The sequence below is a fragment of the Oryzias melastigma genome, linkage group LG3, assembly GCF_002922805.2.
Source record: "Oryzias melastigma strain HK-1 linkage group LG3, ASM292280v2, whole genome shotgun sequence".
Classification (NCBI taxonomy): Eukaryota; Metazoa; Chordata; class Actinopteri; order Beloniformes; family Adrianichthyidae; genus Oryzias; species Oryzias melastigma.
The window spans coordinates 9,934,287-9,956,250 of NC_050514.1; the positions used below are offsets into that span (position 1 = coordinate 9,934,287).

Consider the following 21,964-nt stretch of genomic DNA (forward strand, 5'->3'; position numbering starts at 1 on the left):
GTCACGCCATCACAGACGCAAACTAATGGGATTCTGAAGATACAAAACAAGAAATTTGAAAGAGGAGGAAATGTGTTGATAATTGACGGTGCAAATCTGTAAAACTTTCCATCAAAGGTCCAACAATTTGTTTTAAATATTCAATTTTTAATATTTAATTTAAGTACTTGACGCTTTCCCTGGGGGAGTGGTGAGCTCCAGACATAGCTGCACTCAGTAATCATTTGATGATTTAACGTCTCAATCCAACCCCTTAAGACTGAGTGCCAAGTAGAGTCTTTGGTATGACTCAGCCTGGATTTAAATTCACCCAACCTTCCAATCTCAGGGCGGACGCTCTACCACAAGGTCACTGAACTGGTCCTTACTGTTAAAAAGTTGAATTCATAACACAAAATCTGAAATAGTCGAACATCTTCAGGTGAGACTATGCAGCACCCATGTCTGTGATCAGTGACGAGGCTCACATCTGAAGGTGAAACTCGTTTATCCTCCCCCATGCGTGCCTCACAGGCAGCCTGTAAAAAACAGAAAACCTACTTAGGAACGAATGAAAGGGAGCCCAGCTTCCAGCAGGTCAGATTAGCTGCTGATCCCTGCAGCCTGTGACAGTTTGTGTTGGTGAGAATTCAAATCCTCACTCAGCCAAAGCAGATTTGATTTTTAAAACATGTTTCATTCTGTCACTATAGGTCATATTTTTCGGGCTTGGGATTTTCATTTTAGATTCCTCCTTGTTTTGACATTTGCTTTTTTCCAGATGGTTTGGATTGAATCAGAATCAGTGATTTTATCCCAGAAATGACAGCATGCTCACAAACGTTTAACTTCATCACAAGTTAACAAATTCCACCTTCAGGATCTTGGTAAAAAGAATTGTTTTAATAAAAAGTTCAGCTTGAGCTCAGCCAGCACTAACAATTTGGCTTCCTGTCCCATTTGACCGTGGACTGGACTTGTGTGGCTGTTTGCGGCTGTCTGCCTGGACTGCTGATGCTGGCACTACTTTTCCTCTGCTGGGTGGCGCTGCAGGGCTCTCGGTGCGCATCTGTTTCTTCTGCGCCTGCACGGCTGAAAGTTGAGACCAGCAGAATGCAGAAAACTCTGGATGCGTTTGCTTGCCTTTTATTTTTAAGACGTGAATTTGGTCAAACACATGGCGTACCAATGTCACCACAGCATGAGACTCGTTTAACACGACAACAAAACCAACAGCTTTTGCGTATTTACAGCAGACATTCGGCTTCACTCAGTATTTCCATAAATCCAGGACTTTTCTGTGGTGGTTGGACGTCTCCCTGCAGAAAGCACCTGCTCACATCTCATCATTAAAAGCAGAGGGTGATTGTGATGCGCAATTGCGCGGTCTGTGGAATCCGGGTATGAGAAATTGAGTGTTTTATTAAGAAGAAGATCTATTTGTTTGATATTGGAGCAGAGAAACCGTGAAAGCGCAGTGATTTAGGTGACCACATCACATTTTCTGCAGGATTTCAGTGCCTTTCAGCTGTGCGCATCTGCGCGTCCGGCGCGTCCTGGCACCGGTTTGCCCGCGCATTACGCACAGCCCTGACAGTCGCTCCGTTATATCATCCTCTGTAAATCATCCCCCGAAGTTTGTCCCTGAACTCCTTCCTCATGAGGCAGTAGATGATGGGGTTCAGGCAGCTGTTGGTGTGCGCCAGGCACACGGTCACCGGGAACACGTAGGTGTGGACGATGTAGTAACTTTTGTCCCAGTTGGCGGCGTTCAGCTTGACCAGCACACTCCAGAAGGTGATGGCGTGGTTGGGCATCCAGCACACGAAGAAGGACAAGACGACGATTGTGACGGACTTGGTGACCTGGGATCTGCGTTTGGGGTTGCTGCTTTTCATGCTGCGCTTGTGGATGAAGCGCAGCAGCATGAAGTAGCTGACGGACACGATGACCATGGGCAGCACGAAGCCCACGGTTATCTTCTGGATGTGGTAAAGCGCCAGCCAGTACTGTCCGCCGGGGAAGCGCAGCAGGCACAGCTTCTCTCCGGTCACGTTGGTCACTGCGGAGAAAATCGAGGTCGGCGCGGTCGCAAGGGTCGCCAGCGTCCAGATGAGCGCGCAGATCCACTTGGTGGAGCAGGACTTGTGCGCTGTTCTGTTCTTCAGAGCCGACGCCACCGACCAGTAGCGCGTGACGCTCATGGCAGTGAGGAAGAAGACGCTGGCGTACATGTTCATCACCGTGACCGACAGGATGATTTTGCACATGGCGTCTCCAAACGGCCAGCTGAAGTCCATGGCGGTGTCCACGGCCCAGAAGGGCAGCGTGAGCACGAACTGCAGGTCCGTCACGGCCAAGTTGAGCACGAAGAAGTTCACCCTGGACTTCCTCCTGTCCTGTTTCACCCTGATGAAGAAGAGCACCAACAGATTCCCCACCAGCCCCGCGGCGCACACCACGGAGTAAACGATGCAGATGAGGAACCGGAGAGCCGGGCTCCCGTCCGCGGTCACGTCGATGTCCTCCAGGTTGCTGAAGAGGTCCAGCTCCGCCTGGGACATGTTGGCGCGGACGCTCTCATTGTCCTGACTCATGACTGCTGTTCATACCGGAGAGCCGCGTTTCTGTCCATCCTGAAGTGATGCCATCCCAACTCCTCTGCCTGCGTCCACCCACACCCTCTCCACGCCGTCTCCTCCGCTCTCCAAAGCGCAGCACAGCTGGCATCCTTCCTCCACCCCCTGTCAACCAAGCTGTGGGTGTGGTTAAGGGTGGCGAGGTTAAATAGTCCCATCACTCCTGCGCGTAAAAAGGCGCACTCCCATCATTATTCTAACATGAATCTGACACTAATATCAGATTTAATAAAACAAAGAATCAAAGCTCCACTATGATTGTTCTGTAGTGTGAAAACATATCTCACAACATTCTTTTTTTTATATTGACTTATAAAATTGTTTACAGCATCGAAACAAAAATATATGACAAATTTAAAAAAAGTCAGAGAAAATCTCTAAACAACACAATATTTTATGCAAATATTATGCAAATGTCATCTAAAAATTAGGATTTATATTTCTGTTAATGTTTTCAAAAAATGTACAATACAGTATCCTAAAATATCCATTTCATATGTTTTATAGCCGGCACGAAGTTGAGGAGCCTGGAGATGATCCCACTTTATGCTACATCCAGGCCAGCTTTCAGGACACAAAAGTACCTGTTTTAGTGGAACAAAGCAGCCAACTACCAGCCCTAGACTAGAAAAGTGTAAAATAAATAAATCAAAGCCTAATAAACCAAATAAAGAAAAAAAAACCCTTTCAATTCCAGGTACAAAGAAATAATGTCAAAAACAGAGCTACTAAAGCTAAAATAAAGCCCTAATGATGCTTAAAAAAGACCAAAATAAAACCTTAGACCTCTACAATAGATGTCCATGACTCGTCCTGCTTGTTTTGTTCTCTGTTCTCGCCTGTTTTTGTGCAGGTCTGCTCTGGCTCCTTGTGCTGCCCCGCCCACTTCCTGCTGGAGGAGTTCACAGCTGCACCTGATCACTTCATTTAGCTGTTTGCCAATTTAAGTTGTTTCATCTCTCTGTGTTGGAGTGTCTTGCATGTTGTGCACTAGTTTCTATGTTAGCTATCCCCTTCTCCCCATCTTGAAAAATGATTTTTTTTGCCATTAAATAAGTTCCAACTAATCCTTCTGTGTCCAAGCCTTCTCTGGTTCTTGAACTTTAGCCGTAACAGTTGATTCGATAACTAATATACATCTACTGTAGATGTCTACTGGACATCTTGCATGTAAATGCAAGTCTACATGTTTAGAACTTTGAGTCTGAACAACAACTAGACACTATTGTGCTGCAGAAGATCAGAAAATGTGCTTTAAGATCAATGTAATGATAATTAACTTTGACCAATATTTGACATCTAAACAGAAATGTTGGATTGTTGTTTTGATGCGGTTAAAATTTTTGATGTAAAATGTAAGTATTTCTATTTTTAAATGAGTAAACACTAGGATTCTAAGAGTAACAAAATAAGAGTTTTCAGAGATGTCCTGTAGACATTACAATAGATGTATATTAGTTATCTAACAAAGTCGACTTAGCAATGCAAAAAAAAAAAAAAACTTTCAGTAATAATGCCAAAAAATACATAATATTGCCAAAAAAGACTTAGCAGTGCCAATAATAATAATAAAAAAAGCTAAACATGCCAAAGAAAAGACTTCACAATGCCCCCAAAATACCTTAATTATGCAAAAAAGATTTAATCAAAAAGAAAAAGACTTCATAATGATAAAAAAAATCCAATAATAGTAAGACCAAAAAAAAAAACTAATAATTTCAAAAAGACATAATGCTGAATAAAAAAAGATAATAATGCCAAAAAATAATTTTCCTGCTAAAAGTAACCTAATAATGCCTTAAAAAGACATAATAATGCAGGAGACCCTCCGGTGGTAGTGCTAAAAACAGAGAACAGTGAAAAAAGGTCTAATAATGGCAAATAAAAGATCTATTATTGTAAAAAAAACCCTAATAATAAAAGCTTGAAAAGTTTAGTCTAACGACTCACTGCTGCCCTCCAGTGTCCAGTTTGAAACACAGCACTGTAAACACAGTCAAATCAGCGGTTAATATTCAAATAAGTTATAAACCAGTATTTAAGTAGCAGAATGCGTTTTATTACATCTACTTTTCTACATAAACAGGGAACATTCAATAAGTAAACAATTTCTTTCAATGCAGGTAATAAATATTTTTTCCACTTGGTATCTTTGTACAAACTGACATGGGTCTACTGTACATCGTCTTCTCCGTCCCTCCTGGAAAAGCCTTTATCTGTCAATGATTTTCTCGGTTTGGAGCTTTGAAACGAATCCTGTGAATAAGGCAGTGAAGGCAGACGTCAACTCAAGTCTGACAGATTCTTTCAGTTGTTACAGAGACTAAGTGGCCACAGTCTTTTTTTTTTCAATAATACAACTTTCATTTTCTAAAAAAAATATATAAATTATTTGATTCTCTCACTCTGAACGGACACACGACAGCATACAAAAAGACAGCAAACACCCACGTTTGAATGGAAGGTTTCTGTTTTCAGCTTTACAGGACAGAAAACACACAAGTTTCCCTTTTGTTTCAGCGAGACTAAAGAGCTGAGCTGCTTTTTCAGGTTCCCAATAAAGCTCATGTGTCTTCAGGAATAAAAGTTATGAGACAGGAGGGAGAGAAGACGCAGGAGCGGAGGAGGGGGAGGAGGATTTGACTTTTTTTGGTTTTCCCATTCTTGTTTGTCGAGCACTTCAACAGAAACACATTCAACACTGTCTGCCCTGGTACGACACGTGCTTCCTGCTCTTCAGCTGCATGACATGTGAGGAGGAGGAGGGATAAATTAATGAAAGTCTCGATGCAAATCACAGACGCTGAAAGCAGACTCGAAGCAGGTCGACAGTGAAGCAGACATGAAAGCTGCTCATGAAAGCTCAGGTGCTGATCTCTGATTCCATAAACTAAAAGCCGGAAGTTTGGGAACTTTTCCTTAAACCTTGATTACTTTCAAAACAAATGTTATTGCTGATCTACGGTGGCCTAGAGGGGCAAATCACATCAACATGTCACTCAAAGCAAAAATATAAATAAGCAAAACAAATCAATTCAGTTTTTTGGGAATGTTGTTTTGGTTTCTAAAATTCTTGTGATCTTAAACATGTTGGTGTGATTTACCTTCAGGGCCACCGTACTGATCCCTGATGCTCTCATTAGCTTGTGCGATGTCCTGACACTCATCTGTGAGCAGTGTGCCGTTCAGTCTGCAGGGGCGACGGGGAGGGGGGCTCTACAGTCTTCTCCTTCACATCCCACAGGCTCTCATGGGGCTAAGGTCTGAGCGGCGAGGGCTTTTCATGCTCCCTCAACCACAGCTTTACGCTCTGAGTCCAATCGGACCTGACAGGAACACCTCCAAACGTGTCTGGAGGAGAATGGAGAGATCTGCAGCTGGACACAGCAGGTAAATCGATGTTTGACATTTTTCCTTCAATCAAATCTGTTAAAATTAAATATTATAACGAGTAAAATCTATTTTTATTTTTTTTTTTTTTTTTTACACAAGAGGCCGAAACGTCTGCGATTTGTGGATGTACTTGTGGATGAAATTGCATGGATCTTCATTTGGCGTGGCTCGATTTGGCCAATCATTTTGAGCCAATAATTTAATTAAAATAACAATGGAACGGACTGTTCATCGGCTGATCAAAAGTTTAAGACCAGAGCACAAAAAAAATCCTGCTCCTTCCTCAAAGATGTCTTCATGAAGGGCATTTTTGTCAGCTTCTCTCAATATCTAACATACTTTCATTTTTTAATTAACACAATCACCGTCATTCCAGTAGATTTTGAAGGAGAAAAGCGGCATTTATAAATGACAATAACTCAAAGAAAACTGGAGCTTTCATCCACAGACAACAACAGCAAACCTCCTCAACAGGTTGCTCAGAGATGATGTCAGCAGTCTCTTTGTTCCTAAAACAAATCTAATCCCCGTCAAACTAACGAATGCTAACATTAACTTCTTTGAGGCTTATAGGGAAGAATTATCCACCGCGGCTCTTTTTTTTTTGGATCAGAAGGCAGCAGCTTCCTCACAAGTCCTGAAGAAGTCATTCAAATGACATGAAAGTCAAAAGCTCCCAGGTGACAGTGACTCACTCTGCACAGAAATCAACAACATCATCTAGACAAACATAAATAAATACAATACTGCACAGAACTGTTACTTCTCTCGTGGCGGATGATGGGAGTGAGATGGAGAGGAGGCTCCCGGAGAGGAAAATAAAGTTACAAACGGAAGAAAGAGAGTTGGTGGATGGGGGGGTTGAACGGGACAGAAGTGGAGGGGAGCTGCTGTCAGAAGTGATTAAGTCACCGCGGATGTGATAATTGGGCAGTGGAGTGTGCGGCAGGTTTCTGGAAGGGACTGGCACACGGAGGGGTGGGATGATAGCAGCAGTCAGCGTGGAGGGGGGGGTTTCAAGGACACATTAGGGGAAGGGGGGCAGCACAGTTCCCTTTCACTACAAAGCCAAGTATGATACATTCATAGAGCATCCCCAGACAGGACGTGCATTTTGGAAAAGAAAACAAAAATGACCCAAACATGACTCCGCCGTATGTATGGCGAAAAAACTAAAAACCTGGGTTATAGAGGTCAGGTAAGGGGGTGGAGCATTTAAGACAGTAAAATGACGTTTCCCAAACGCGGACATGGACAGGCACTAGTTTGAACTTGGTCACATGCCGTCACGCCGCCCGTGTCTTTAAAAGGTCTGACGCTGCTACAACAGCTTCACTGGAATTCCTGTTTAACAGTCAGCTAAGGAGACGAGACAGAAGGGGACAGAGCGTCCCACCGGGAACACACCGAGACGGACTACAAACACTGGCACGTCGATGCGACCGCACTCCCACCGCTCTGACCTTTTTTCCTAAAAGTACCTACTGCGTTTTTTTATTTTTTATTTTTGGCATTGTGCAAAAGAAACAAAAACCCTCCCAACTCAAAAGATCTAAAACTGGCAAGTATAAATAAATGCTTTATGCTGGCAGAGTCTTTCAAATGAAACACTAGAAAAGGCTAGCTTGCTCCCGCACACTCCCAGAGCGTTAACCTGAAGGTCAAAGGGAATGCATATATAACTGTTTAAATATCATACATAACTTAAAAAGAAAATAAAATTACACCATTAAACTGTAAAGTCATTGTCTGAAGAAAAAAAACAAACATGTGGAGTTTGGAAAAGAGCATGGAAGTTCATGTTGGAGAAAAGACAAAAACATGGCAACAGGCGTTTATATAAGCTTCAGCCAGAGGAAGAGACTCCTCCTTCCTCCACCTCCAAACAGAGATCCGAGCAGCTCACTACACTGACAGTGTTCGGGTTGAACATACAAAAGTAAAAGAGGAAAATAGATTTTGTTCTTTGTACACGGTGCCACACCTTTGCTTCTCATCTTTGTTTAAAAAAGTTCCAACGTCGTGTGTTTTGTTTTTTTCTCAGGTAGCATCTTTGCCGTTTGTGCCGGGCTGGCAGCAGAACAGCAGAAATCAGGAGTTCATGCGTTTCTGATCTGCAGCATGGACGCCACCGCTGACCCCTTAAAGTGACAACATCCAGTTTCGGAACTTGTGCTCTCCCTTTAAGTGGCTGAGTCCTGGCACATCCCCACCGACCGGTCAGTCCGGTGGGGGTCAGTCTAGTTCCTGGAGTCAGCTCGTGAACGGGTTGGTTACTGCATTGAAGCTGGGGCCCAGACTCTTGCTCCGGCCCCTCTCGGGTCAGTCCAGCGATATGACGTCGGGTATCCCGCTGTAAATAGCTGCCACTGCATCGGTACCGCTCCGGCTGGCCACCACCCCGGGGTGTGTGTGTGTGTGTGAGGAGTGTGAGCCCGTGAGGGAGGACGAGTGTGTTGAGTGAGTATCCCGGAGGCTGCTGGATGACACCAGGCTGCTGCTGCTGCCAGAGTTGCTCGCCCCGTTGCTGGGCGCCGTCAGTGAGGTGGCGGGGGACGCTCCTGATTGGTTGAGGTACAGCTGGGTGGCGGAGGAGGAGGAGTTGTAGGGCAGGAAGCGGTTGAAGAGCAGCTCGTGGTCATCTGAAGCCGAGGCAGCGGCTGCTGTCGCCATGACCATGTTGTAATGCTGGAAGGAGGAGGAGTCACAAGTGGGTGAGGTCAGTCCACACAGATGAAGAAAACATGAAATACACAGGTGAGTCTGAACTTTATTCATCTTATACTTTTAAAACTAACTAACCAACTACTTAAAACTAACTAAAGCTGCTGCAAAGTGAATCTGCACCAAGTCTATTCATATATTGAGGCATAAAAGTATTCAGTCAGCCACCAATTGCAATAACAAAGCAAAACTGTGTTAACAGAAGCCCTATTATCAGATGTGAAAGAAAATAATGTGGTGTCATCAAGATAGTTTGTAAATTAAAATTCTGATTAGTAAATTAGATTTGAAACTTTCAGTTTCTCTCATTTAATTTATAGTCTTGCCTACATCAGTCTCAGAGCACCGACTAGAACTTGAGCCTCCAGAGCCACATGCAGGTCCTATTGTGGATCTTTGGCTTCCAAGAAAAAAGTTAACCAAAAATGTGTTTATAGTTTTAAAACAAATGTTTTGTCACTTATGTTTAGATTTTTAACATGATAAAATATGTATTTTATTTTGAAAGGAACTCAAATGAGCTTCTGTTAAAAGTAAGGAAGTTAAAGTTGTTATATATACAAAAATATAGCACTATCATATTCAATTTTTGTAAATATTTAAACTACATTTATAAATAGATTGATTAATAGCCATGAAAACATAAAATAAGAGCATTTTTGAAAAACAGTAAGGTGGGATATTGTGGTTCTAACCGGGTTTTAGTTTGTAAGAAATTGGACCAATTGTTTTTTTTACTGTTTTTTTTACAGTTAGTAACCCCCTGAACTATAACATGAAAAGAGGTCCAAGAAATCTGTCCTATTTGTAGATTTATCAGTAATAGTCTGTCCTTAAAGGAAAAAGGGGAAACGGAAGTTAAAAATGAAAAGTAAAAAGAGGTCAACCTACAGGAAAAGAGCAAAAATCAGGACTACAGCTGATTCAACCGTCGGAGCCAGAGGCTCCCCGAATGGCAAAATAACCAAGAAGAATAAAGAAAGACCCAAAAAGGATATTGAACCCCAACTAAAGCAGCAAAACCCAACAATCTAACAGAATCATGTTCTCCTCTGAAGATCATCTCTCTCTCTGCCTCTGGTGACGGCTGAGATTAAAAGCATTGAGAGGCTTGATGTACACACCTGTGCCACCTGCACAAGGGAGGGCTCACCAGCAGCAATTTGTATGTTTAATTTTATCGTTTTATTATCAGAATCAGTATTTAATCAAATGTACTGGGCAGTTAGATTTCCCTAAAGAAAGCCTCATGAAACACTGTGTTCCTCCATTGAGTCATTTTTGCTGTCATTAGATCACTTCAGTCCTTCTGCTCTTCTCCGTTTGGGTTCCTTCAAAAAGTAACTGCATAATGAAGTGGATATTGGGCCTTGAAGGTTGGAGTTGTGGAGCGTGACCGGCATGATTCACATTTCTTTAAGCTTCTGAAGAGACTCTAAAGTGCAGAAGAAAAAGTTTCACACCCAGCAGGAAGTGTGTAACTTTAGGCTGAGCTTTTGACATGTATTTGTTTTTTCTTCTAATTCCTCACAAGTTCCTTAATTGATCTTAATGCCATTTACCTTTAAAGTGGCTTCAATGGAACAGTCACAGATTAATCTGTAATTTGGGGAATTTTGGAACTATTTCCAATTGTCAAAAATCACACAAAGATCAGCTGAGTGAACACAAAAATGACTTTTGATCTCTTTAAAAGCTCTGATTCAGACACTTGACTCTATGACAAAAAGGAACTGACCTTAGACGTAATAAGTGGTTGTGCTACACTTGGAGACAGAGCTTGTAATCAAGTATTTGTGATTGGTGGCGACGAGAATCTTAATGTGAGTGGAGGAATTATTATTTGGCCTCTGTAAAATGATTGTAATTTGGTCACAATGGAAGCTTTTCTCATATGAAGGGTCTATTTAAGGTCATAATCCAGCATCTCACACTTGTTCCGAGCTTAGAGATGGATCTGCTGCTATGTTTGATCAAAGTTCTGCTGTTTTTGAGCTTGATTGCTGAACTGACGGACAGACACTCTCCCCTCAGGGTTCCATCTGTTCTGATGAATCTGTTCGGAGCCGTAGAGCAGCAGACCATAATACTACCACCCCCGTGTTTGACTATAAGGATCCTCCGATGAAATACTTTCTGGTTGGGATTTAAACCATAAAAAAACTTCCATACCTGTCTCTGTAGACCACAGGAGGTTTGTCCAGAAATTCTGGGAATAACCCAGATGGTTTTACCGCATGTGAGATGTTATTTTTTCTACTTTTTGGTCAGCAGCCGCTTTCATGTATGTTGATTTGACTCTTTCTTATCATGACCCATAGACCCATTTAATATTTTACATCTTTCTATGATTATTGTTATTTATTTAATTATTTGTACTTTCCTTTGCACTGAACAGCAAAAGAAATTCCTGGAAAAAGGGTTGCTGACGTCCTTCCGTCGTTTCATGGGACACCTCCTTGATTTCTGTTCCTCTGTTCTCTTCGATGGCTGCATGATTATGAGATTTTTTAGGATCGTTTCACTTTGTCAAAAAGCTTTTGTTAGAAAAATTAATTCTTGATTCAACAGATCTGACTGTACTGTAAGATTAAACTCAGATTTTAACTGTTTATGGTTTTTGGAGCGGTTCAGGAAGGTTTAAAACAGCTTTATTTTCCTTTACGAGAGTAAAAGTGCATTGTGGTTTCACTCAGCAAATCTCTGGTAATAAAGGTTGAAGGATCTTAACCTCTTAGGTGTGACAGACTCTAGACTGAGCTGATAGCTTTGTGCAGCTCCTTTTCATTCATTGTTTCCCCTTCAGCTCTCAAGATCTTAAGACAACACGGGATTGAGCGACACTCGACTGAAAGATTTATAAATCTGTGTTTGTCCATGTTTTCTGTCAGTCTCAGTGAAGACACTGAGGTTATTCTCACTCTACAGTGGGAAAAAAAACCCTGGTTTAGTTGGAGTCGTCTGTGAGCGGCACATTCATTTGCATTCATCCTCACAGTATCAGCTCGCAGCAGAAATCTCACTGGCAGACGTGTCACAAATCAGCTTAATATTGCACCACTTAAGCCAAATGAGACAATGCTTGATTCACAACAAAATGAAACTGTTGATAAATGGTTTGTTTTTATACGTGCCCCCCCTCAAACACACACTCACAGCTCATGAGGGATAGAAACAGCCCTGCTGCTGTGAAATCCTACAAAAACATCAAGCACATTTTAATTGGCTGCACATAAGCCCCTCCAACACTTCTTTGCTTACTTTATAGTTTCTTCGGAAAATGCATTTGTTTATCAGAAATGCTCATTTTTGGGGTTTGGCTTTTGTTATTTCATCATTTTATGACCCTTGCAGCAGTTTATTAGGTTTTAGCTTTTTTACAGTCTAATTTCATCAGAATATATAAGCAAAAGGGTGAGAATAGTGAGTTACCTGATGATTGTCTACTTGAAGAAAGGAAAAGAAGTTCAGATCTGAAAATGAAACAAAATACAGTTAGTGCTGAAAAAAATGACACGAAGTTTCCTAAATTAATAAAAAAGCAATTAAAAACAGAATTAATTACAAGTCTTTTTAATGTAACTGTGCTTCACTGCAGTCACTTTTTCTGACATTTCTCACAAACCACTTTTCTTTCCTATCAACATCTGAGAGGAAGTTAACCCAAAAAACGTGTTTCCACAATAAAGGAGATGGTTTAGAAAAAAAAACATTAGCAAAGCAATAGTTTTAATGACCCACTCCAATGAAAATTCATGTTTTTGTGGCATTTTTCTCATAACGGAGGACATATTTAAAGACAATTTTGTTTAAAATTGAGTATTTTATATTCAAACTCTTGTGAATCAGGAGCAGACTAAAAAATGTAGTTTGAAAAAAGATTGTATTTGTTACAAAGAAAGTAAACTGGGAGGGCCACAGGCTCCCTGCTTTGCTCCGTTCTGATGTCTCCACTTACAGACAAATAGATCCACAAACGTCTTTGTTTTCTGTGTCTGAACTGGCACGTGGATCAAACTGTACAGCTGGATTCCTCCAAGATAGCTCCATTTTTGTTGCACCAGTAATGTTAGGTTGGTGGTGTGAGGATCCTGACCACAACTCAGAGGCAAATTTCTAACAAACTCCTGGTGCTCTGCAGAAACTACGTTCTAGAAAACGACATAAATTTTTGGATTTGGGCGAAAAATGTCATAATCATAATTAAAGACCACAGGAAATCATTTTACAATAGATCAAAAGATTATCGGGGTGGGACTTTAAGATTTAAAAAAGTAAAAATACCTAAATAAAATCACAACATTTCAAATGTAAAAAATAAAAAATGATGGTCGCTAATAAAAAATAATAGGATGAAAGTGTGAAGTCACTTCATGTGTTGGATCAGAGGTGGATATCCCAGGTTGTGATCTAGTGTCTTTACCTGACAGGTCGTTGGGGGTGTGATAATAGGGCCTGTAGTCCTGGATGAGTGGAGGGACTGGTGGGATGTAGCTGGTGTCCATGGCTGGAATGCTGGGGGTGCGGCTCACAGGAGAAGCCTGGTGGTGCAGGTTCAGCACACTGATGGAAACAACAGCACCAAGAGGAAAGAGAGCTCACTTAATTCATAATGAAGCGCTTGCTTCATGTTATATCAGCCGCTGAGCCGCAGAGCATTTTGTCTCCTGGAATTAACTCTCAACACAAACCTCTGAACGGTAACAGGATTCATTAAACTCAAATGAAGCAGCAGATGCTTTTGGCCTTAATGAATTTTAATTTGTCAGAATCAGCAGCTGCTCGGCTTTCAGGGGAAACATTCAAATCTCCAGAAATGATTGTTTGTTATCTAAAAGTTAACTTATCTTTCATCCTCCCTGGGATTTGTCAAGTATTTAATTCTATTTTTCCTCTTTAAGTCCTCCTGGAAATAATATTAGATGAACTTTAATCCAGTGTTCAAGTCATGAGTGGGAAGGGCAGATTAATCCTCTTCCTCTGGAAAGTCACACATCTCATTCCATGCAGATGATTCACTGCAGCTAAACTCATGAATCCTTCACCACCTGCACGTGCAGGAGCACCATAAACGAGCCTCACTTCCACTTCCTATGAAAGCCAAATGTAATGTGCTGCAGTCACATCACAGTCCTGGGGGTGTGTCTCACCCTTTGTTGATGACAGGCGGGGAGGTCGGGGACAAAGAGGAACACGCTCTTTTGACAGGAGGAGGAAGCGACGGCAGCGATGGAGGAGGAGGAGGTGGCGGCGGAGGTGGAGAGTCCGCTTCTTCTTCGTCTGAAGAGCTGTCCAGTGTCAAGTCGATCACTTCCACTTTCTTGGCGTTGCTGTTGCTGCTGTGGCTGGAAGACGAGGAGGTCAGCTGATCGGAGCCGTCTGACGTCCGGCAGGAGCCTGTAGAGGAAGGAACTCGGGTATCATTTCATGTGATCATTACTACACGTCAACAGTCCCACCCCACAACTAAAGAGAATTTCTGATGAACTTCTGCTGCTCTGCAGAAACTATGTCCTAAAAACATCAAAGGGTTTGTGATTATGAAATGTTATAATCATAATAATTTAAAAAAACAGTTAAAGCTTTTAAAATAGATCAAAAGATAAATGGAGTGGGACTTTACAGAAAACAAAACACTAAAAAACATAGCCAAGATGCTTTGGAGGTCAGTCAGGATTCACTCTGACACTACAATAAGACACATTCATTTTTTAATATTTAAGCTGCAAATAGCAAAGATCACAAGCTCTTCTAACATCCTCAGTCCCCAAACTCACCATCCAGTCCGTTGTTACAGGAGGCTGAGGACACCTCCTGCACTTCCTTCTTTGACCTCATGGGGGCCCAGCTGCCATCTTCCTTAAACTGGATCTCATCACAGTCCATGCAGCTGTTGAGGATTTCCACAAACAGCCTGCAAGCAAACACACACAAACACAGCTGTAAAAACATCCAGATAAACGTTTCACAACTGAAACTCGGGTTTGTCATTTATGTGAGGAGTCGAGTCAGAGGATTGAGCTATTTTATTCAATGCATCAGCTTTGATGATTGATCTTTTTTATTTTATAAAGAACACATAGATCTTTAGAGAAGCTCTCAGGGCGACAAAACTAGTGTATTTCCGCACTGAAACGGGAAAATAGTTAGTATTAAAAAATGCAATTAAACAGTATTAGAATGATTCAAATTTGAAATTAAGTAAATAATAACTATACTTCTCCCCCTGAGAAAAGAAGTCTCCTTTAAACAAGAGGGAGTTACCCATCGATGATGAGGTGCTCGTAGGGCGCCTTCTTGTCACAGACTGGACACACCCAGGTGGGCTTCTTCTCATTCATCTGGATGTAGAGCGTGGCGTCAAAGCACTGCAGGTGGGAGCAAGTCAGCGCTCTGCATGGGATCATCAGCCTCATCTTCCCCAGCTGCAGCAGGAACACACATTGGGGTCAGGGCATTGACACAAACCACATCCGAGGGAGGGGGATTAAAGCTTGTGAGAGACAGAAGCTAAATAAAAGCCACATGAAAAAGACACCTGATAAAGGTTAGTAGATTTAAAGATAGGCAGGAGTCATACAGATGAAGGTGTCTTGAGTCAGAAAAGGAAAAAACAAAAAACAGGCTTTGACATGACCGAATATGAAAAGTGCTCGCAGGGAGCGGGGAGGATAATTACCGGGCAGAGCAACGACACTCGCAGGCTTGTGGTGGCGATTTCACTGTCAGGGTCTGCGGTCAGCTTCTCTTTGACTGCAGAAGCCAAACATACATGCGCTTGAGTGACACAGCAGCAGGAAAACTTCTTCCCCAGTCGTTACACATCGTAGTTTTTCACATTTATCTTTACACGCAGTCTAAATCTGTCAATCATGTATGTCATGAATCATGGAATGAGCTTCTCACAAGTTTAAGGACCCACTCCCATAATTTTAGATCTATTTTAAAAGCGTTCACAGTGGTCTTTTAACAATGAGTTTGCTGTTGGTTTCTAGGACATAGTTTCTCCAGAGCAGCAGTAGGTCATTAGAAATGCACCTCTGAGTTGTGGGCGGGACTGTTGGAGCAGCCCCGCCCCCTATTCCATCTCCAATGCAACAGGGAGCTTATGGGCCGTCATCCAAATAGCACTTCTCATCTGCTCCTGACTCACAATGATTTGAATAAAGAAATGCTCAAAAAACACAATTTTAAACTTAATTTTCTTTTTGACGTGCACTCCATTATCATGTAAATATCACAAGCACGTGTTAAAAACGCAATTTTCAGCAGAGTGGGTCTTTAAACAAAAGTCTTAATAATATTATTATCAATGAAAATAAAGAAGGGTCAAGAGCAAGCAACAGTTTTTTCCCCACGAGATTTTCAGAAACTCTGTTTAGTGTCAAACATTTTCTGTTATTTCTGTTGTTCAAAATTCACACATTTTATAAAATAAAAAAAAAATACACAGAACCGGTCATTTTAAATCTACATTTTTTCACTTAGTTGACTGAAGAAAAACTATGAAGAACCAAATAACAAAATAAGTTGAATAATTATTTAGGAGTCATTTTGATAGATTTTACATCCCATTATTTCAAAAATTGCGTTTTTAATTAATTTCTCCTGTCTATGTTTTCTAAATTTTTTTAAGGACAGGATCTCTGTTCATTAATAATACAGTTAAAATGCCATTTAATTTGACTTATTTCAGCTCTCTACATTAAGGTTAAAATTGTAAGCAATATTTAAAACTGAAAAGGTAAAAAACTCTTTTTTTTTTTTGAAAAAAGATCACTTAAGCATTTACATCAACAATGTTTCAGTCCTCTTTGGTCACTCTATAGTTTCTATTTAACATTCAATACATTTTTTTAAAAATGAATTTTGTAGACAGTTTTACTTTCTTCGAATTTTGTTTTTATGAAATACAATCCGATCATTTTTAAATTCTAACTTGTTTCTTGGGTTATTTTTTTAGCATGAAACCATCAAACATATCCCTTGAATACAGCGTTCCCTCATTTATTGTGAGGGATGTGTTCTAAAAAAAAATCCTGCGATAGGTGAAAGTAGGAATACAGAAAACCTCTCACTACACATTTTATATACTTTTCTCCGACAAACATTTTCACAGGTTCCAGTCTTGTCTAAACTCTCTAAGTTCAAACCTTCACAGAAAAATAAGTCCAGTATCATACAATGAAAACAAAGATCTGATCACGATAATAATTATGTAAACGTGTACACATTCGGTACATGAAACTCAAGGTAAGGCAAGGTCAACAGCCAATCAGGACACAGAACACAGTGCCCTTATATTATTGAAAATTAACTTTCCAAACTGTGAATTGATTAGGTGAGGATTAAAAACAAATGTTTGAACTTTGCTGCGGGTCTTTCTGAAACTGAGTTAGCAGCCCCGAACATCAACATCATCAGGTCTGGAAAAATCTTACTGAGAGCTCTGGAGTGGTCTGGGTTTCTGATGCCTTTTGCTCGTAGTCTCTGTAGCAGCACTGTGGACGACTGCTGCTTCACCAGATAAACCGCCATGGAGTAATTCTGTGGACAGACAAAAGCAGTGATGATCAAATCACTCTTCTACCAATCATCGAGCGACTTGAATGACTTCTTACCCTTCCGATCTCAGACGTCCAGGACACCACGATGGTATTGGGAACTGTGGTGGACAATCTGACGAGTGAGGTAATGTTGATGGGCCGGCTGGGCCGCTTGGGCTCAACGCCATTTTTGGTTGGGGGAAGATAGCCCTAGAATTCAGGCGCAAATGTTAAACCAAACGAAGGATTTACGTTTCCACACTCATGTTACGGCTCCTTACAGGAAGGGTGCACGGTTTCCCGTTGACTTTCACACACAGATTTGGGGGGAAATGGTCCTCCTGAGGACAGCTGGTCTCTGACAGACAAAACCGCAACTGAACTTGGACTGAGAAGTCGCATTTGGTCCCCGAGATGTCCCTTAGAAAGCAGAAACAAATGTATGTGAGTAAAAAGGAATTATTTGAGTGCAACATACATTTTGAATGGGCATTCTTACATGGAACTGCTAATCTGCTGAACCTGCTGCGGCGTTAACGCAAAGGCAAAACACGTCTCTTGAAACCGCTGACTGTTGTCTGACGCTGCAAAGGGAAAACAAAGAAAAATGTTTAACAGCAGAGAACTTCTGATGGAAGCAGAGCCAGATTGTTCCAACTTCATGTCCTTCTGCCTGCACAAATCAAAGGGAGCAGGACCCCAGTCAACAGCAGTAAAGGTACATATGTGTGTGAACAAGAGGGAATCTCATCGGCAAACATAAACATTATTAACTAGACACGTCTTCCTGCAGGAAAGGACTCGGTGGAGCCCAGGGGAGTCAGAAGTAGACCACACAAGATGTGCTCTATTTATAGCCCCGCCCCACAGGTGCTTTAAATAAGCGGCCTGCTTTAAAGACAGGGATGGTTCAAAATGTCAAGCAGGTGGCATCAAACAAAGACGTTTGGATCAAAACTCAGAGTCTTTCGGGCTCTGTAAGTAAAATGCATCACAAAGATTGTATTAGTTTGAACACACTGGATGAGTAAAGAGGAAAAATAGACAGTTAGGTGCAAAATGAAGGGTACCAGGAGAAGAATGAAAGCAAGAAATAAATAAAAAATATGTAATATAATGAATTATGTTTATGAAAGTAAAAAAAACTAATGGGAATGAGAGACGTAATTATAATATTTTTTATTTTAATTTTGCTGCCATGTTTAGTTTTAATTAATTTGTTGGAAGTTTAAATAAATCCCAAAGTGCTTCAGGAATTTTGAGGGTATTTTTTCTGTTTGTGACAAACATTTCATTTTGTCCAAACATTGACGGGGGAAGTCTGTCTCTGGTTTCTTGCAGGGCTCTGTGGCCTTAAGCTGTTTTGAGCTCAACTGCATGCGATTTGAAAAACCTTTGAGCTGGGGTTTTTTTTTTTTTTTTGCTACAAAGTCACAACTTTAAATTCTGAAACACAAAAATTGTTTAGAGAACGTTCTTTCTTTTTTTTTTCTAGTCCAACAGCTGAGCTAGCAGATAAGAGCTGAAGGCCTCTTGTATTGGACAGATTTTACTGTTACAACAGGGGGTCTATATGTATTCTGACACAAGGTATATATTTGTATTAACCCCTTTTGTATTTGAGGCTAAATGTATTTGTATTGGTTATATTTCCATCTTTTTTATGTTGGACCGGATGGAAAAGAAAAAAAAGGAAGAACTGGAACGTTCTTTTAACCAAGCGGTTCAAATTACCACCAAACTGTCTTTGTCACCTGAAAGGTGTTGATAACTGTGGAACCGTTATGGTTAGAGGCCCTAAAGTAACTATCTAGTCAAAGCAGGAGCTGACTTACTTTGATCAGGAAGTCCGTACAGAGCGGAGCAAAGTGACCGTGAAAAGAAAGATGCATCGCAGTTGGTTCTCTTTCTTCTTCTGTTTACAGACTTTTTATTTTCAATGGCCACAAACATAAAGAAAAAGAGATCATTATGACCTGCTGTAGATGCAGAATAAATGTTAAAGGTTTTTGTTTATAATGCAGCTATTCAGGGTTTAAGGATGTTATGGTAAAAATGAAAAATTACTTTTTTAATGAAAAAACAACCTTGAATGTGTTTTTGTATAAAGGAAAAAATGGAAAACTCTAAATGATCGGAAATTCCCTTCAAAACATGGATAAAATAAAAAACTACAAACATTTTATGATTACAACAAATAAAAAGATAGTTCCATATTTTGAGAGATATGTTGACATTTTTACTTTTAGAGATAAAACCAAAATAATTGTCACCATCATGATTACAAAAGAAAAGTTTGAATCCCTAAATGCAAAATTAAAACAACAATTTCCTCTAATTAAAACCAGAGCCACTAAAGTGCAGGCTTGTCTTGAATGGCTCTTAATTAAAAGGTTTTTAAGTAGAAATTTAGGGGGAAAAAAACAAACCTTTGAACCCACTTCAAAATACCCTTTGATTAGATGAACGAGTCTGCAGAATTAAAAACGACACAATTTAACATTATTCACAACTAAAAAACGTAATTAGTTCGACTCAAATGACTTTTTAAATAGTTTTGTCACTTAAAAGTCCAGTAAAACAAAAACTTTTCCCCACCATCAGACTTTCTGTAGTTATAGCTATTTATATGGGTCATACCGTTGACTGTTTATGAGAACTGACTTTTTGAAAATGGTTTACTACTGGCACCAACCAAATTTAATCAATTCAGTTGCCATTTTTTCGCAATATAGACACCAACACGTTGGAGCCAGATAACGTCAGGTTTCTATGGCAACCACTCTCGCCAATCAGGAGTGGGCTTGTTGGACGTCCACACCCCTACCACTTTAAGCATGATAATCTGTCAATCAAATATTTTAAATGTTTAAAGTGGGGTCCTGCAGGTACCACATACTTTTATTGAGGCATATGATTGGTCATTCTATGATCTAGAAAGAACAAATATAATGACAAGAAAATGTTTAAATCATTTTATAAGATTTTGGCTTCTTGGAGCCAGCAGGTACTTCCTGTTTGGAAAGCGAGGGGGATGGGGGCACTCAGTCCAGTTCAAATATAACCTCCACTGCCTAAACTTTTGTCCATTTAAAGGAATTTCTGAAAAGGATGATGGAGAAGATGAATGCTACTGTTTCTGTGCATGACTGCAGAACCTATGAATATTTTGTTTAATGATTAGCACATCAGAAAGTCCTTCATTTTTCCAGTGATGTCTCCTGTGTTTACAGGTAACATAATGATGCACGTCTCTGCTCCTATGTCCTCCAGCCTAAGCCTGTTTACTGCAGAACAAAACCAAGAGCGAGGGAGCTTTCAAACAACAGTCCTCCTTCTCTATGGGCACACAGGCTATAAATAGACAGTGCTCTCCCGCCCTCCCACTTTCACTCTAAAAATCCCTCTCGCTTTGGTACTGGAATTGGTGGATTTGTTGCTGGTATTTGATTGGGGAGGACATGAAAGGAACTGATGGGAGCTTTGATTGCACAAAAAACCTCAGCCCAAAGTGGCTTCTTTAGGATCTAAGTTATGGCTGTTTTTTAGGATGCTTTGTTTATCTAAAATGATAGGAGATAAGTGTTAAAGCAGAATTTGTCACATATGCATTACATTATCAAAGCAAGACTTTTGTCAAGTTTTACGCTAACCCTTAAAGGAGTTTGAATCCTTTTTTTATCTTCTTTAATAGATGAGAAAGTCAGGTTTAGCTTGTAAACATGATCCACCATCAGAATTTGTTTAAGTTTGCTCAAAATAAACACCGGAAACAAGGAGAAACTGTTAACACGAGCGGTTCCAAAAGCAACAAAATCTGCCTGACAGCTGCTCTAAAGATCAGTAATGGAGCAAGCTGGATTCCCTGTTTACATAAAGAACCACTTGAATAATGAAATAGCGTGATGAAAAGCTGTGAAGCAACAGCTGGCTTCAAAAAGTCTCCAGGGTGGGATCCTTTTTTACTTGACCAGTGAAGCCATTTTTAACACCAGCGTTTACTTTGCGCTGATAGCTACACTAAAGTGGCACTTTGGTGTGGTCCATTTGTCTTTGAGAAATACAAACTGTAAGGAGCATTAAAGTAGACAAACTTCAGGATCAATCAGAGATGACTTTGTGATCAGTTTTCCATATGCACCCCGTCCTGTTGCTGTTGACGGCTAGCTTACATAACTCAGTGGTGCAGTAGCTCGGTGTCACATCAATATATAACCTGACAGTCAAAGCAGCAGAGCTCAGATCAGATGGTCCACCCATACAGAGTGCACCGGCAACAGAATCTATGAGTAAATACGCAATTATTTACAAAAACAGGAAACGTTTGACACTTTTTTATTAAAATTGATATATTTTTTATCTATTTTTATTTATAATTTTAGTTTCTGATGTATCATTTTATGTTTAATTACTTTGTGTGTGAGCGATAAGGAGTGTTGAGGACATTCTGTGTTTTATAATTTCATTTGTAACTGTTTTAAGTCTATAAGGCACATTGCGTTACTGTTGTATGAAAAGTGTTTCTTTAGTAAAGTGTGATTTGATTTCTTTGATCTGGACGTAAACTGCCTTTTAGTCAGGTTAAATGTTTTGATAAAAAGTAAGTGTTTTTGAAATATCTTCCTAAATATCAGTGCTCCTTTTTCTATTTCCATGAACATATTTGAACTACCATATTTTTTG

At 40.5% G+C, this 21,964-nt stretch overlaps 2 protein-coding genes across 2 annotated transcripts in view; both read right to left on the minus strand.

Moving 5' to 3' along the window:
• Positions 1–1,242: 1,242 nt before the first annotated feature.
• LOC112160405 (relaxin-3 receptor 1) lies at positions 1,243–3,643 on the minus strand. Its single transcript, XM_024294883.2, has one exon. It carries the CDS (start codon positions 2,574–2,576, stop codon positions 1,590–1,592), a length of 987 nt encoding a protein of 328 aa, XP_024150651.1. The 5' UTR covers positions 2,577–3,643; the 3' UTR covers positions 1,243–1,589.
• A 1,012-nt stretch (positions 3,644–4,655) lies between these two features.
• The window catches only part of LOC112160828 (E3 SUMO-protein ligase PIAS1), a 64,409-nt gene continuing 47,100 nt past the window's right edge, over positions 4,656–21,964 (minus strand). Inside the window, exons 3-13 of the mRNA XM_024295653.2 lie at positions 17,781–17,865; positions 17,563–17,701; positions 17,357–17,491; positions 17,177–17,282; positions 15,415–15,488; positions 15,000–15,160; positions 14,513–14,649; positions 13,886–14,132; positions 13,159–13,298; positions 12,168–12,208; positions 4,656–8,699 (exon numbers count right to left, since the gene is read on the minus strand). Of these exons, the coding sequence (XP_024151421.1) occupies positions 8,334–8,699; positions 12,168–12,208; positions 13,159–13,298; positions 13,886–14,132; positions 14,513–14,649; positions 15,000–15,160; positions 15,415–15,488; positions 17,177–17,282; positions 17,357–17,491; positions 17,563–17,701; positions 17,781–17,865 (1,631 nt within the window). The 3' untranslated portion in view covers positions 4,656–8,333. The remainder of the gene's footprint in view (positions 8,700–12,167; positions 12,209–13,158; positions 13,299–13,885; positions 14,133–14,512; positions 14,650–14,999; positions 15,161–15,414; positions 15,489–17,176; positions 17,283–17,356; positions 17,492–17,562; positions 17,702–17,780; positions 17,866–21,964) is intronic.